This window comes from Microtus pennsylvanicus, chromosome 3, assembly GCF_037038515.1.
Source record: "Microtus pennsylvanicus isolate mMicPen1 chromosome 3, mMicPen1.hap1, whole genome shotgun sequence".
NCBI lineage: Eukaryota > Metazoa > Chordata > Mammalia > Rodentia > Cricetidae > Microtus > Microtus pennsylvanicus.
In genome coordinates this window covers 92447204-92463308 of record NC_134581.1, presented here as the reverse complement: position 1 = coordinate 92463308, position 16105 = coordinate 92447204, and the positions used below count along the sequence as shown (strand labels likewise).

General features: G+C 45.6%; 1 protein-coding gene across 4 annotated transcripts in view; it reads left to right on the top strand.

Annotated features, from left to right (window-relative positions):
• Positions 1–594: 594 nt before the first annotated feature.
• LOC142846261 (opioid-binding protein/cell adhesion molecule) overlaps positions 595–16105 on the top strand; it is a 1121841-nt gene continuing 1106330 nt past the window's right edge. For 2 of the 4 annotated variants that reach the window (XM_075966469.1, XM_075966468.1), the window contains exon 1: positions 728–1178. In XM_075966469.1, the coding sequence (XP_075822584.1) occupies positions 872–1178 (307 nt within the window). In that variant the 5' untranslated portion in view covers positions 728–871. Of the gene's footprint in view, positions 1179–16105 lie in introns of all 4 variants that reach the window. The other 2 variants (XM_075966471.1, XM_075966470.1) reach the window with 2 other exon arrangements.

The window sequence follows — 16105 nt, the reverse complement described above, 5'->3', positions numbered from 1 at the left end:
TGCACGTGGCATGCCCGCAGTGTGACACTTCCCTTCTGAGGAAGGCTGAATGGAGCAAGTGCTTTGCCTGCATTCTGAGCTGTAGAATTATGGTTCCTATAAACTGTCATTTCATGGAGGCAAACTGGACCATGGTACAAAAGGTTAAAGAAAAAAAAAAGGACGGCCAAAGTTACAAGAGTCACTGTGACACTTCCCCGTCTGAGGACTTCTGCAAGTTTATTCTACCTTTAGTCTTAAAACTGGCTATGTCTCTGACTAAGCATGCTGGGATCATGGAAATTGTTTGGGTCTTTTGTCTTGATAGAATTCCCGAGTGCTCTAATTATGGGGAGCTGGCCAATTCCCTGTATCTTTGGTGAGAAAAAAACCCGAATATGCCCGTCTTCCTATTGGGGAGCTGGGGTGCTTTTCAAGTACTCTTGCTGGTGGGCATGGGGACATGGTGCTTTTGAATAACATCTGGGCTTTCTGTGACTTGCAGTCCTGGCTACATCCTGGCCTGGAGACCAGGAAGGGGGAACGATAAGGCCTTGGCATGGGCATTTGTCGATTTCTACCAGAAAACAGCCTTTTCCTCTTCCTTGTGTCCTGAGCCCGGCTGGGGTAAGACCTAAGAAGGGGAAGGTATCAGATCCCTCCCGCTACCCTCCTAGGAGCGGGTGTGCCCATGCGAGGCACACTGGCATGCTCACACAGATCCCAGCAGTACTGCTGCGCGGTGAGGGGGTGCACAAGGGGCAGGCTTCAACTCCCCTGGGAGTGGAGCCTTTCCCAACAGGAAAGTCTCCCGTTGTCGCTCAGGAGAGTGAGTGGAGCCAATGCGTGCCTTGGAGGTGGTCTGCTGGGTGCCCAGTGAAGATTGGTGCTGATGATTCTTACCAGTTGTGTGTGTGTGTACGTGCAAGAAAAAAAAAAATCAGAGACGCTGTCTGCCTGCTCCCATCTCGCGCGCGCTCTCTCTCTCTTCTGCTCTCTCCCTCCCTTTGCAAACATTGGATTTAAACCTGCTCAGAATTCAGCACAGAGGAAGCAGCCTCGGGTAGCAGCAGCAGCAGCAGTAGCAGCAGCAGCAACAGCAGGAGCTAGCCGGGCCACCGCGCGCCACAGCCTCGAGATGTACCATCCCGTCTACTGGATCGTCTTCTCGGCCACCACTGCCCTGCTCTTCATCCCAGGTACCCAGGAAAAAAAGGGTGTTTCTCTCTCAGGGCGATGGTGCGGTGCACGCTGCTAGGGCAGAAGGGGAAGAGGGAGAGGCAAGGAGGAAAAGAGGGAGTGCGAGAGGCATGTGAGTAAAGGTAGGCTTGCCGCGTGCACGCACACAGCACACACACACACACACACACACACACACACACACACACACACACACGCACGCACTCACTAGCCAACTGGCTCACAAGCACACAGATGCCCACAGCACGCGATTTGTTCCCTTCCGGAGAGCTGGGTTCGAGATCTGCACCGTGCTGCAAGACGCTGCTGATTATGTGAAAGGCACAGCTGGCATTGGCTAGTTGTGGTCCCAGGGGTGACAGAAGAGGTGCTTAAACTCTGGGGTGCAAAAGCCTTCTTGCGCTTCTGTTGGGACCTGCAACACGAACTGGCATCCTGTACTGGTCTCGGTTTTTCCGAATCTCTGCGTCTCTGTTTCCCGTGCTTTTTGCTTGCCTCCTTCCTATCTTTTCTCTCTTCCCAAATGCTCTCTTCTCTCCTCTTTTCCTCCCTTCACAACCCTCCCCTCAGTTCCTCTCTGCATCCCTTCTCACCCTTTCATGAATTCGCTACTGCATTTTTTGTCTTAACACAATCCTTCCACCACCTCCTGCCCTTTCTTTATCCTTCTACCAAATGGGCAGATTGTGCCTTTGAAATACAGGGATCTCCCACTTTCTCCTTCCTACTCCTGACATCGCATCAGAGGCATGGATTTCCCCTAACACATTTGATCGGTCCAGGAAAGGTTGGGGAATCTACTGGAGTCTAGAGTCCCTACCCTGGGAAGGGATGGTAATGCTGTGCTCCTTTGCACAGCACTTGCTTATGTGGGAAAAATAAATCTGCAGTGACCAGGTAAGATGCGGCAATCCTCCCCAGTCGGTCTGCTAGACTCCGTGCAAAATCCAGCACGTCTTAATAGGGTTGGTAATTGCATTGGAGCCCTCTGCAAGCAGAGGACCATGCCTGCAGGCATCTTTCACACAATGCTGAAGGGGCTGGGGAAGGCTCACCAACATTTTAGGCAGTATCAAAGGGTCTCTGGGTCTTCAACACTAAACCTCATCCTGTAGGGGCATTTCTTCCTTTAAAAATTTTTTTTCTCTTGTTGCAAATTGAGATACATGTTTTCTGTTAAACATTAGCTTAAACCGAAATTCCCTTACATATGTACAGACATGAATGTTAAGATTCTTAACCCTCATATATACATATTCTTAAGTAAAACACCCAATTTTTTTATTTTATATTCAGATTCCCTTAGTTCAGGTTTCCCCCTTTCTTTTAAACATAATTTTCTAAGGTACTTGTAAGCTATCATAGAAAATTAGAAAATAAATTGAAGTTTATTGGGATGAAAGAAGAGAAGATTGAATTTAAAAAGAAAGATATCCCATTTGTCATATTAAATATTAAATAAAAGTTTTAATTAATTTGGAAATTTTATGCAACACCCTAAGTTTTGAATTGTATTTTTCAGAAAAGAGATTCTGAAAACCAAGTTCCCAGATGTCATTTGGGGCTTGCAAATTCAAAGTTGGGAGGGTGTCCTTTTCCTCTTCTGGAGTCTCCAGCATACTGGGGGGGGGAGGCCACAGGCACTGCCCAGGGCTCAGTACCTTCTTGAGCCTGGTAGAGGGAGCCAGGTGGGTGCCTCTGAGCCTCCGAAAAAAGATAAACTTTCCTGAGAGTCCAGAAAACTCACCATAGACTGATTGCTCCTTCCAATGTGCTTGTGGGGCCTGGATTAGGACCTTCTCCAGGAAGGGGTTGGGGGATGGGTGAAGAACAGGGTCTCAGCATCCTTCAGGGCTGTCTCAAGGACAAGGACAGGGAGGGAGGGAGCCCAGTGGGCTGAGGCTGCTGAGGTTACAACCCACCTCACCTCAAAGTAACCATTGGAGCGAAGGTTTCCTTTAGGAATAGGCTAGCACCCTAAAGGACGATTCACCTGCACTAGTAGGGAGCTTACAGATACATTTTCCCTAAAACCGGCTACATGAGAGGAGCCTACACTTCAGCTCTTGAACCCTGAGTATGAGGGCGGGCTTGACAGGCAAGCTGCAGGTTCTTTTTGAGAGAATAGGATAGACAGACATCAGCCCGGCGTTACCTTTGCACTGGGATGCAGGTTCTGCTCCCTACCCTGAGGGATGCTCTTACCTGAAAGACCTGGATTAGGAATGAGGAAAAGCAAAAGTGGAATGAAGGGAAAGAGCATAGCCGAGGCCTCCAGCAGGATCCGAACCTGGAACCCATCTGGGCCCAGGAGTCCTGTGCCTCCTCATGTCTCACTTCATTTACTTACTTCAACGTCTTCGAACTTTTTTCTTAGTTTTTTTTCTTTATTTTAAATCCCGCTTTTCCTGCCATGTAGTTAACACCAGCTCGTTAGCCATTTACTTTCCCAGCATGGAGAAGCAGGCAAATGCGTTCACAAAATCTTGCCCTGGTTAGGCATCTGTACCATGGCATTCTGTAGCTTTTCATTTCTTCACAAAAACACCTTTTCAACTTAGAATCATTTTTAGGTTAATGCTGTTGTTGCCTCGTACCTCCCAGGGGGAGGCAGATGCTCATCAATTGTTTTGCTAGATAGAATCTCTAGAGTGGGAAGACAGTGTAGGGGCAGACGATTGAGCTCACACTCAAGAAAGGACAGGGATGTAGTTGGCAATGCATCATGCTAAGAAGCACAGTCCTGAGACTCTGGACCTCCAGGGTGAGAATGACAAAGCTAGATTGGTTGTCCTAGGCGGAAGGAAACATTGGGGTCTGTTAAAAGAGCGTTTTGGTGTGTGTGTGTGTGTGTTTGTGCAATATTGAAACATAGGCCCTTGATAGGCAAATGTTTTCCCACTGAGCCAAGTCCTCACTCCTAGGAGCCTTTGTGACCTTGAATCTGGGGATAGGTGGGAAGGTAAATAGAGTGGAGAAACAGGAAGTTAAGGCGGCTGGATATTTGCATCAGAGCCACCTGGAGAGAGGAGCTCAGATTGAAGTGCAAAGTGCCCCTTAGACAAGAATATTGATAAATACTGAGCACCTCAGGTCATTTTGATGGCGTCCAGACCATTTGTCTGTGGTTCAAAACCACTGTCCATGGAATGCAGCATTTGGGTGAAAACTCATCTTCCATCCAGCTATTTTAGCTCTGAGAATGGTACCATGGCTTCTAGGCGGGGAGGGGGGATAGGCTCTAAAAGTTGCAGAGGCTTGGGTAGTGGAAAGACTTGGTTTTTAAGCCTACTTTTCTACTCTGTAGACCTTTATTATTGTGTGTTCCCCTTACCCCAGGTCTTCAGGGGTCTTCTCTCCTATGCGCTGAACAGGGACTTGCTATGAGGATGGAGGTGTGCACAGATCTGTGAACCTGGATTTGTGGCCTGGCCACATACATCTTAAACAGGTTTCCCAAGGAAGGCCCTGGGCTTGGCTGGGAAATTCCCATCACCTTAAGACACCTTCCTTTTCCGCAGGCCCCTTTTCCCTTCGTAGATTTTACTTCAGGAAGGTCCTTGGGTCTGAGACGAGGGCATAAGGAACTTTTAGCCAATTTTGATGATTTCTGTCCCTACTCCCTGCCAGTGTTGAGTATTCTGGCAGGTTGGCTGAGACTTAAACCCCAGATCCACTAAGAGTTAGGAACAACGTCTAGGCATCTGATTATTGAAAGGCTTCATTACCCCTTTGCCGATACTTCCTTTTCCACTTCAGCTATCATGTGGCTCTCAGTCCCTTTAAGTGATTGGCATATTAATAAGGTCAGATCACATCCTGTTGGCATTCAGAACTGGCCAATGACACCAGCAGGCTCTTGGATGAAGACAGGTATTGCTTGCCTTTTTAGTTGCCCGGAGCTGGACAGTGTGAGATCAGTCAGTGGTCCCAAGTGGGATGAGATTCTCGCACTCTGCTCCAGTCTTGTCTGCCTCTCTGCGCATCTCATGAGGCCCCTCAGTCACAACCCCGAAGACTGGAACACCGAGGAGATGGCTTTAAGGAGCTGTCACCTGCTCCTGCTTGCTACCTAGCAGTTCTAATGCCCGGATACCCTGTACCAGCCACTGAAATAGCATCTGTGCTCACAGCTTCCAAGCTCCATGGAGCAGAGCTTCAGAAGGCAGCTTCCCCCTCCAGGGGTCTCCATATCAGCCTCCCTGTATGCTGAGAGCTGAGAAGTGACAAGCTTTGTTTTAGGGCTTTTTGAAGTGTATTTGGTTGGTTCAAGGTATTCTCCAGGTCTCAATTTGCCAGCCTGTAGAACGGGTTCCAGGTATGGATACCTTCTTGTTTCCCATTCGACAGAACAGCCAGAAACCTAGGTTAGAGAGCAACAAGGGAAAACTTAAGAACTGCTGTCATAATAGAACTCATCCCCACCTCTAGCAGAACAGCAACAGAGAAGGATGCTTATGTGTAGGTGACCAGGAAAAGATGGTCCTCATTGTTGAAGGAGGAAGACAAGATGGTACTGTACTGACTCAGATATGTCTTTGCCATGGTGATAGAAATTAGCAGGAAACAATCCACCCATTCCTTTCTGCAACAGGACTTTTTGTAAGTTCTGATGAATTGAGACATTCATCTGCTTCAAAATGATAGGTTCACCAAACTAGGAAATTATTTGCTTTCTTCTTCCCTTTTGACCCCACTGAGGATGCATGCGGACTTGGACTTTGGATTTTCTGCTTTGGAAAGTTAGTGGTGTGCATAGGTCTTTTTGTTTTTCTAAGGAACCACATTGTAACGTTTTGGGTGGGGTTCAAGGTACATGGACTTGTTCAGCAGTCTTTAAGAGGTGAGGATTTTAGTAGCATGATCTCATAGCTCAATGTTCTTGGGACTCTTTTCAGCCTATGAGCTAGGCTTTCCTCACCTTGGCTTCAGGGTTTGAGGCCCATCAGTCTGGTACCCTGTCTGCTTGTGAATGGCTGCCATCTGTCTGCAGCTGCCTGCAGCTGGAGAGAGGGGGAAGATGGAAAACACCCATTCTTCCTGTCACTGAACTCAAGTGTCAGTCCACAGATGGCCTGTGGCTGCTGACAAGCCAAGCTGTCAGGAACAGTGGATATTAGCACCTTTGGATGTTGTTGGACCTTCCAGGCCTGGGAGCTGATCAGGGCTGCCGTCACCTTAGGGCCTGGCCTTGCTCTGTTCTCCCACTCCTGATGATGATCTTGCAGTGTAACTCTAGGTCCTGAGAGCATCTGTGCTTGTCATTTATGCCATGGTCAAGAGCCCAAGCCTTAGAATGTGTTGCTTATTTCTAAAGCCTTAGTTTCCTGAGCCTTCCAGCAGGCAGGGTGATAAAATAGGTACAGATACAATTCCAGTAGCTGGATTTCTGGTCCTTTATTCAAAAGCATATAAAGGTAACTCTGAGAATGGAGCAGAAAGAAATTCTGACCTAGAGGTGAATGTGAAGTCAAAACATACTTGTGATTACCTTGTAGATATTCAAACACATATCCTGCTCTTGGAGCTTCATCATCCTCTGGCAACCACAAAGTCACTCATTCCCCTGAATGCATACATGAATACACACACACACACACGCACGCGCGCGCGCACACACACACACACACACACACACACACACATGCGTGAGCACACTCATGAGTGCATGCACACAAACACAGCCTCAGTTTAGCTACTCTCAAAGGTTCAGCTCCAGATGGCAAACCCTTCTTCTTGCCTCATAACTTTGCCCTTCTAGTGCACCAACTGGAGCTTCCAATTGCAGCCTTGAGCCTTGGTGTTCTCCATATTGGCACATGGCAGGAACCTGTACCATACGTGCCCATTCATGCGTAAATCTTTCTTGGCAAGGTAGAAATTCCCTGTACAGCCACCCACTCTCTTCTACCCCAAAGCCAGGGGTCACCAGAGACAAAACTGTCACTTGTCTCTCACGATTCCCTTCCTATCCAGAACCCTTGGTGCCCAGAGGCTGGAACTCTCCTGCAGCCACTAAACTAACTTAATTAAATGTTTGCAAAATGCTTTGAGACACCCCTGGGCAATGTGCTGGGTGAGTGGAAGACGTGATCATTATGAGCAGCACACTGCCTTTAACAAGCAGGGACACTGTGCAGAGAGACCCCTGCAAAGGCCAAAATGAATCAATGCATCAGGACACAGGCCATTGATTGCAATGGCTGCTTGCATGGTCCTGGGAAATGATAAGTGACATTCGGACTGGGCACTGGAGTCCAAGCTCTAGAAAAACAGAATATTGGGCTTTTCAAGAGACAGAGACTCGGGAATGGTCTGAGTGGCTGTTCTTGAACTCATTTGTTAGTATTTTGTTTTTTGTTTTTGTTTGTTTGCTTTGTTTACTTGCTTTTTGGCAAATTTAAAATGTTGTTTCACTGCTCCTGAGAGTTAGCCTGAGACTTCAGTAAGGAGAACAATTATCATATGCTTTATGACTTACCTTTACCCTCATTTTTTGCTTAACAAAAGACTGAAATATCACCAGATTGTGTGGACCTCCAATTGATTTTAAAACCAAATCCAACTTGGACAAAGTCCACAAGGCTGCGATCTCATCCTGAACCATGTTGCTTTCTCTCCAGTCCTTGGCTTTGGTCTCTCTGGTCAATCTTAGTTCCTCAGAAAGGCTTCTTTTCCCTCTTTCCTCAACAGCTTTACTCACCCATAAAAATTCTGATCTTCCTACATATTTTTTTCCATGAAACATCTTTTTTTTCCTTCAGAGCTTGGCAAAAATATTACTTTCTCTGTAGAACCTTCTTGCTGCTTTAAAGTAGACTAGACCTTGTTTATTATGCAAGACCTCAGTGCCAGGCTTCTCTTTGTAACACTGTGAGTTTATGTATTGATTTTATGCGTATTTTCTTCCATATTCAGCAGACCATAAAGCTGCATCATTCTGTTCTCCATCATATCCTCAGCCGCTACATTCTGTTCCCCATCATATCCTCGGTCCCTACATTCTGTTCCCCATCATATCCTCGGTCCCTACATTCTGTTCCCCATCATATCCTCGGTCCCTACATTCTGTTCCCCATCATATCCTCGGTCCCTACATTCTGTTCCCCATCATATCCTCGGTCCCTACATTCTGTTCCCCATCATATCCTCGGTCCCTACATTCTGTTCCCCATCATATCCTCGGTCCCTACATTCTGTTCCCCATCATATCCTCGGTCCCTACATTCTGTTCCCCATCATATCCTCGGTCCCTACATTCTGATCCCCATCATATCCTCGGTCCCTACATTCTGTTCCCCATCATATCCTCGGTCCCTACATTCTGTTCCCCATCATATCCTCGGTCCCTACATTCTGTTCCCCATCATATCCTCGGTCCCTACATTCTGTTCCCCATCATATCCTCGGTCCCTACATTCTGCTCTCCAGCATATCCTCAGTTCCCACCATAGTGCCAGAGTATTTGTTGAGTGAGTGGGTGAATAAATGGTAATGAATGAGACCACAGCCCAACTCATACCTGTACTAGGAGTCAGCCTAGCTACAGCCCAACTCATACCTGTACAAGGAGTAAGCCTAGTTTTATATCCTTTTGATCACCCCTCCCCCCAAATTCTTAAAAATGTCTGTGTCCCTGGGTTGTTTTGGCCATCAGTTCACTCATTTTTAGAGTGAGCAGGAAACCTGAAAATGGTTTTGTTAGTAGAAGATGGCAATGTATAGAGAATACTTAGAGATGAGTTTCATTCTAGGGCTCATGAACATCAGTCAGCACTAGCTGTGAACTGCCAACCAGACATAATCACAGCTCAGCGCTGGAACTGAGCATCTGTGAAACACACATCCCAACAGACACACCCGAGAGCATGAGACACTCTGTAAACATGGACGTGGCCCTAAAGTGGCTGTTGACCTAATAGAAATTGAAATGACTCAGCATATGGAATCGGGGTGTTGTTAGAGGGACCTGAACTATTTGAAATTTAGAGTCATGCCCCTGTGCCCGTAACCGAGAACTGTAGTGACACAAGCAGGAATTTTGTTATTCACAAGAAGTAAAATATTGTACTGAGGATAGGAACATATAGATGGCACAAGGGTTAGTTAAACATGACCAAGTGACACTTGAACAGACTGTGTTTCCCATGGGGAAGGTAACACTGGGTTCTCAAGCTAGAAGAGTTACAAGGTGACATCGTTTTTATTTATACCTCGTCATTTCCATAGCATAGTCTCTTGCAGCAGGTCATGGCTGTTGGGTTATGGAGGACAAGAGGTCTTGCATGGAGCAAGAGAAACATATGCATCAGACTGACATTTATTTCATTGTAACATCACAATTCAGAAGAAGATAAGGATGGGAGATACGCTTCCATGCTGGCCTATAAGGAGGCTTGATCTTGCCAGCAAGCTCTGTGACAGTGACGGCTGAGTAAAGACCTGAAAAGAGGAGGGGCAGAAATGTTCTAAGGCGCAGGGAAGCAGGGAGCAGTATGGTGGTTTGAATGAGAATGGCCCCCATTGTCTTATAAATGAATGTCTGGATTCCAATTGGTAGACTGCTTAAGAAGAATTAGGAAGTATCACCTCATTGGAGGAGGTGTGTCACTGAGGGTGGGCTTTGAGACTTCAAAAGCCCATGACAGGTTCAACCTTTCTCTTTTTCTGCTATGTGCTTGTGGATCAGATGTTAGCTCTCAGCTATTGCTCCAGTGCCTGTCTGGCTGCCATGGTTCCTGCCATGATAGTCGAAGACTAACCATCTGAAACTATAAGCAAGCCCAGTTAAATACTTTGTCTTATATGCTGCTTTGGTCATGGTATCTCTTCATAGAAATGTAACGGTAATTAAGAGAGGCAAAATAGACAGGACAAATAGGGTATGTGTGGGGTTCAAGCTCTGAGGCCAAGAGAGGAGGCAGGCCAAGGGAGGGGAAGAGGTTGAAGAGACTTTGAGGGGTTTTTAGGAAGAAAAGACATTTTATTCATCATTATACAGCCCCCCAGGCAGGTATACAGTGGCACCCAAGAGCTGCACACAGACTTGGCATAGGCACATAGGCCCAATGACACACAGGCTGCAAGGAAGTAGAGACACAGAGCTACAGGCAGATAGAAACAGAAAGACTGGTGAAGACAGAGGCAATGGCCAGGGCTAAGACTTCTGACCTGAGAGTTCACACTTATATAAAACCTTCACACAGTCGGCTTTTGCCAGAAATAGTTACATAACAGACTGTGTCACTGTTTACTTCTGGGTTCCCTGGACAGCCAATGTCAGCTATTTTGTTGCTGACACATTAGCCCCCCACAAGTGTGCAACCTTAGCTGTCTTTGCAAATGTTGGATATCTATACCAGCACCATGTTTTATAAACACAAACGGACCTGTTTAGTCTTCTGTTCCCTATAGGACTTCAGTGGGAAATCTGAGGGCTCATTCTCCTACTTGAGTAGAGCCCAAGATGAGGCTGCCAGCCTGCTGTGCAGGAGTCAGAAAATGAAAATAGTTTCTGAAGGGCATTTTGGTTATTATTCTAGAATTGATAGACCATGATTGATGTAATTCATGAGATGGGGTATGGACCATGGTTTATATCATTGAGTCTCATTCTTGTAGAAGCTTGTAGAATGGATTGAGGATGAACATTGCCGTTGGGAGGCCTCTGGAACAGCTCAGATGGAAGAAGCCACATCTTAGACCTCCGGAAGAGGTGATTAGGAAAGAAAGGCATGAGTGAACCTGCTGGTCTTTAAAGGAATGCTGCCAGTGCCTTACAGAGGCTATGGGGTTTGTTGCTAACAACAAACACAGGGGCAGCAGGACAGCCTTTGGAACCTGTAAGGTCTGTTTTCAGTGCCCTGCTTTGTCTCTCTCAGCTGATAAACAGTCTTACCATGGAACAGGAGTAGATGGTTTTTGGTATTCCACCCTTCCCGGAAACAAAATAATTTCTGCCCTTTAACATGTTTTCACTGAGTCTAGTGTGTCACTGAACTTCTGAATGTATTTAAGAGATGGCAGAATTCTAGTTGTCTTAGCTGCTATATTCTACGTGAGCTTTTCCTCTGGAAAAATCCAGGCTGTGAATAGAGGAGCTTTGATTGGATCCCTGAGTGACTGTGAGCACTTTAACATGTCATTATTATGATGATACCAGAATTGTATAACCTCCCTCTCCCTCCTCAGTCAGCCATACCAGGGACCTTCTGAAAAGAACTTTGTATCCATGGCTTCCTGAAAACATGTTTTCAGGATCATAGGTCCTTGCAAAGGGACATTGGAGACAAAAGTGGTGTGGAATCTTCTGTAAAGTCATATGCAGATAGTGACTGAGGCCCTCTGCAAAGCAGATTATACCCTCTGTCTGGAGTCGTTCCTCTGTGATTGTTAAGAGGGAAGCTAAGATTTACCTCACAATCTGATGAAAGATAGTCCCATAACCCCAGCTACTATTCTGTTCCCACTCTTACTCAGAGTGTGCAGAATCACATTATCACTCTGAAGAAACATTGTGGGACAAAGTAAGTCAGTGGGAAAAATCTAAGTATTAGGGTCTAACGGTACAAAGCCAAACAGAAGCCTGGTCCTTTGTAGAATATTGACCTTTATGGCTGAACTGGGAGACTTCTAGAAATACATGGTTCCTTGACATAATGAAGGACGTACTTAGGGCAGTATCCTGAAAAAAAAAAAAACAAAACAATGTCAGATTGTGTCAAGCTGACACAAGTCACATCCTCTTTGGTCTACACACTGTGACAGGTGCTGGCTTGTATTATTACTATGCCATAAACACATCCCTTTCAAATATCTGTTTTGCCTCGGAACTGCACTAAGCCAAGAGAAAATCCATCCTGAGAATCTTGTGGTCTTCGTATTGGTTCATGGTAGACGTACATGTACCCATTACATGCACACATATCATCCCTGCTCTATAATGGAGCAAGCGAAAGAGCTGGTCTTCTTCCCTTTCCACTCCCATCACCTCTGCTTAACAATCAGCAAGGTGGAAGCAAGCATAGTGAAGATGATAGCTGCATGAAGTTGTTGATAAATTCAGAATGAGAAACGGGAGTTCAAATTCAGAAAAATGCCAGGAAGGATCAGTCAGTAAGAGAAGACCTGGCAGTATTAAGCCAAAACACCTATGATATTCCCATTTCTACAACTACAGGCTTAAGGAAGCCTGAGGCTACTCTGAACAAGCCAACTTGGTTCTTCTGAATAGACCAGAGCCAAGGGATTTTCTGTATTCTTCAATGAGAGGAGGGGAATGCTGGAAGAGAGAACATGGCAGATGGAAATAGCCCATTAGCTTGCAAGCTCCAAGAGAAACTGGAGTTTCCTTAGGAGTCCCCTGGCTTTATCCCATGGAGAGGATATTTCCCAGTCTTACTTGGCACTGAGATGGATGCCTCTTTGGGTGAGGTCCAGACGGGAAGGGAGGATGAAAACTACGATTGGGCTATTGAGATGCTGCATCTTCTCCTGATGGCCCATGGAGTCTTAGAAGAACATGACCCCTGATAACTGATACCGGCTTAAACTCATGCTATCTGCAGGAGGTGGCCAATGCTTGTGATGACCCAGACAACTGTTCGTTTTCATATTTCATGTAAACAATTTGTATTTAAAGCAGATTAATCCTTCTGTAGCCTTCTCATGAGTGCACTGTTTTCACTGAGTCCTACCATGGTCTTTGGCTTTACTTATAAAGCCAGTGGCCATAGATCAGTGCTTTAACTTCTGTAAAATGCTTATTCCTCTGCATAAAATTATTGGGTGATCTCAGAGGTACCCAGAAAAGTTCCAGCCCTCTGAGTTACTGATAGCCAGATCTTGTGTATCTTGTATAGGTCAATGCTGTTTGAGGATCCTTTTGTCTGTACATGTTTTTCTCTGGCTGTGTGGTTGTGTGGTTGTCAGGGTGGCATATACTCTGGTTCAGGAACAGGCAGCATGGTGAGGGAGCTCCTGATATCTCTTCTACAGGCTTGGAATCAGTTCTGTTTGCTTCTGTTCCCATGGAGACCACCGTAAGGTAGTTTCTGTTTCCTAGCTTAACTGCTTGGACCTTGCCAGAGAATGGGACTTCTCCATTTGTATTATAAGAGACCTAATGGGGGTAGAAAGAGGCTCTGACTTGTAGTCTAATGGCAAGCTATTCCTGATCTGTGGATAAGTTCCAGGCCCTGCTCTCTCTCCTCACTAAAAGCAGAATTCCAAGGAAGAGTGACAGAAGTAGGGGAGTCTTTTGGAAATTTTGGAACATTTTGGCTGTACTAGACATGGAGTGGTATTTTAATTGTATTTTAATAAATAAAGAATGCCTGAAGATCTGAGAGTAAAACAGTTTCACTGGTCACCCTTATAGACCAGTTTATAATAACACACACCTTGAATCCCAATAGCCACACTAGTTGGCATACAAATCAGGTGGTTTATGTCTTTAATCCCAGTGGTGCACGCCTTTAATCCCAGCCCTAGAGAGGAATATAAGATGGGGGGGGGGAGGAAGCTCACAGATACAGTCTCATTCTGAGGTTCCTGGAGGCAGGATCGCCATTTTAGACTGTGGTCGGGCTAAGAGCCAGTGGCTGATTGTTTTGCTTTTCAGATCTTCAGGTTGAACCCCAATTTCTGACCCTGATCTTTTATTAATTGTGCTTCAGATATGTACTATGGTCCTGATCCATTTCATTCCATACAAGTTGATTGGTGAATCCTAAAGTTTAGATTCCTCTTTTTTCAAGCCACAGAAAACCATACAACATCTCAGGTCCTCATGACCTATGAATATCATGATCCTATGAATAGTCCATAATGAGAATACTTCATGTGTGAACAGAAATGGGGTAATTTATGGGCCTGTGCATCTGTCTTGCACCCTGTCTAAATCCTGCATGTTGGTTGGTAGTCTTGGCTGACCCACAGTTCTCAAAAAGATCCTTAAGATTCCCTGGCATATTGTACTAAGTGAGTCTCTATGTCACAGCTCGGGCTGGTGGGAAGTAGTATTCTGCAGGCCTTGAGCGCAGTCTGGATAGTTGGAGAAGAGCTCATGTCTCTTAACTACAAACCTAGCCTAGTATTGTCTAGGATCAGATGCGTACCTGTCATACCTTCTCTTTGGAATGGAAATATCTGCTGGCCTTGCTTTTCTGAGAGTATCGACTGTAAGCTATACTTCCTAGTTTGTTTTCCAGCTGCTCAGTCTTCAGCATACAGTTCCTATATCCATGCATCACAAACTGTGGATGTGGTCAGGCCTTATCAAGTCAGGGAAGGCGTTTAGGACCCCATCATACATTGTTGAGCATGGCTGACTGAAATCATGTTTTCTGGAAGATACATCTGCTTGCAGATCAGGGTTATAGAGAAACAGCTGACATTTCCACACCATTAGTCTTCTAGAAGTGTCGCTGAAGTCTATGTACCTGAAAAGGCAAGAGAATTTCAGTAACATAGTCCTGTCTTATGTTTTGGCTCAAGTGTAGAAACAATGGGGAAAGTACAGAATAGGGAAGGCTGGAGAAATCAAAGACAGCAGGTTACAACCTCCTCTGTCCTCCATAAAAACACCTTATATGCTCTATTGCTTTGCCCTATTCCTACTTATTTTCAATTCTTGAGACTGTTTTTCTTTCTTTTGATGCTGAGAAGTAGGAAGAGGTGAACCATGCCCAATTTTCTAATGCAGGGAAAGTACTTCCTGTTATCCTACCTTTCTATTATTCTTCCCAGGCACAAGTTCAGGCCACGCCTCACCAGCAGTAGAACCTCTCATTTAGGCCCGTGATTAGACTTTATGTTGTTCCAGTAAGTTAATCCATAAGAAATACTTCAATTACTTTCTTAAGCTTCCCCCACAGACTCCTTTGTAGTGCACCCATCTACATATCCAACCATGCACACATCATTAGCTCCTCCCATACCCTTACCTATGTGCACATACCACATAACAACCCCAATTTGTACAAACACACATTACCCACCCACATACACACATCCATACCAATATACCAACTACCCAGCCATCCTCGTACAAACCCACACACAGCACCCACCTACCTTACCACATACACACTCATGTGCTAACCATCCACTAAATCATACACACATACCACTTGCTTATATATGCGCAAACACACTTGTACATCATCCATCCATTCACACACACCTGTGCCCATCTACCTGTATCCTCACTACCCACTCAGCCAACTCTTTCACATCATCTACTCTCATGGAAAGATACCCATACTACCCTTGTATCCATACGCACAGACCCTACCACACACCCTTACACATGTGCATGCATACATTTATACATTTTACTCACTCCCACATTCCAGATACATAGACATATATGCTATCCACATGTTGTATAGAGCGGCGGGCTGCATCCTGCTACCCGGCTAGCTCAGTCGGTAGAGCATGAGAGTCTTAATCTCAGGGTCATGGGTTCGAGCCCCACATTGGGCCCCAAATTGTTATGGCGTAAAAGAACGGCCGACAGAATTTATTATAAAATATTTAGCTTTAATAAGGGGAGGACTTACAAAACCGAGGTTCCCGCGGAAAACAGAAAAACAGAAGGGGCCGCGGGGAGCATGCCCGCAATCTTTATAAATAAAAAATAACCTCAGGGGATCCCGTCCTTCAAGCAAGGTGATTGGCTGGGCTTCCCCTACATCCACATATAAATATACCTGTATGTATGACTCACACACAATCATGACCCCACCCGGTTGCATATACATACCACCTATCCATAAATATGCACTGAGCCCACTCTCACACACACCCATGTTTATCCAAATGCCACATACGTCATATGCACATCAAACACACATACCATCCCCAACCTCTTTCTCTTGTTCAAAAAGAGTTTTATTATAGGTCAAAGGGTTAACAATGGCGC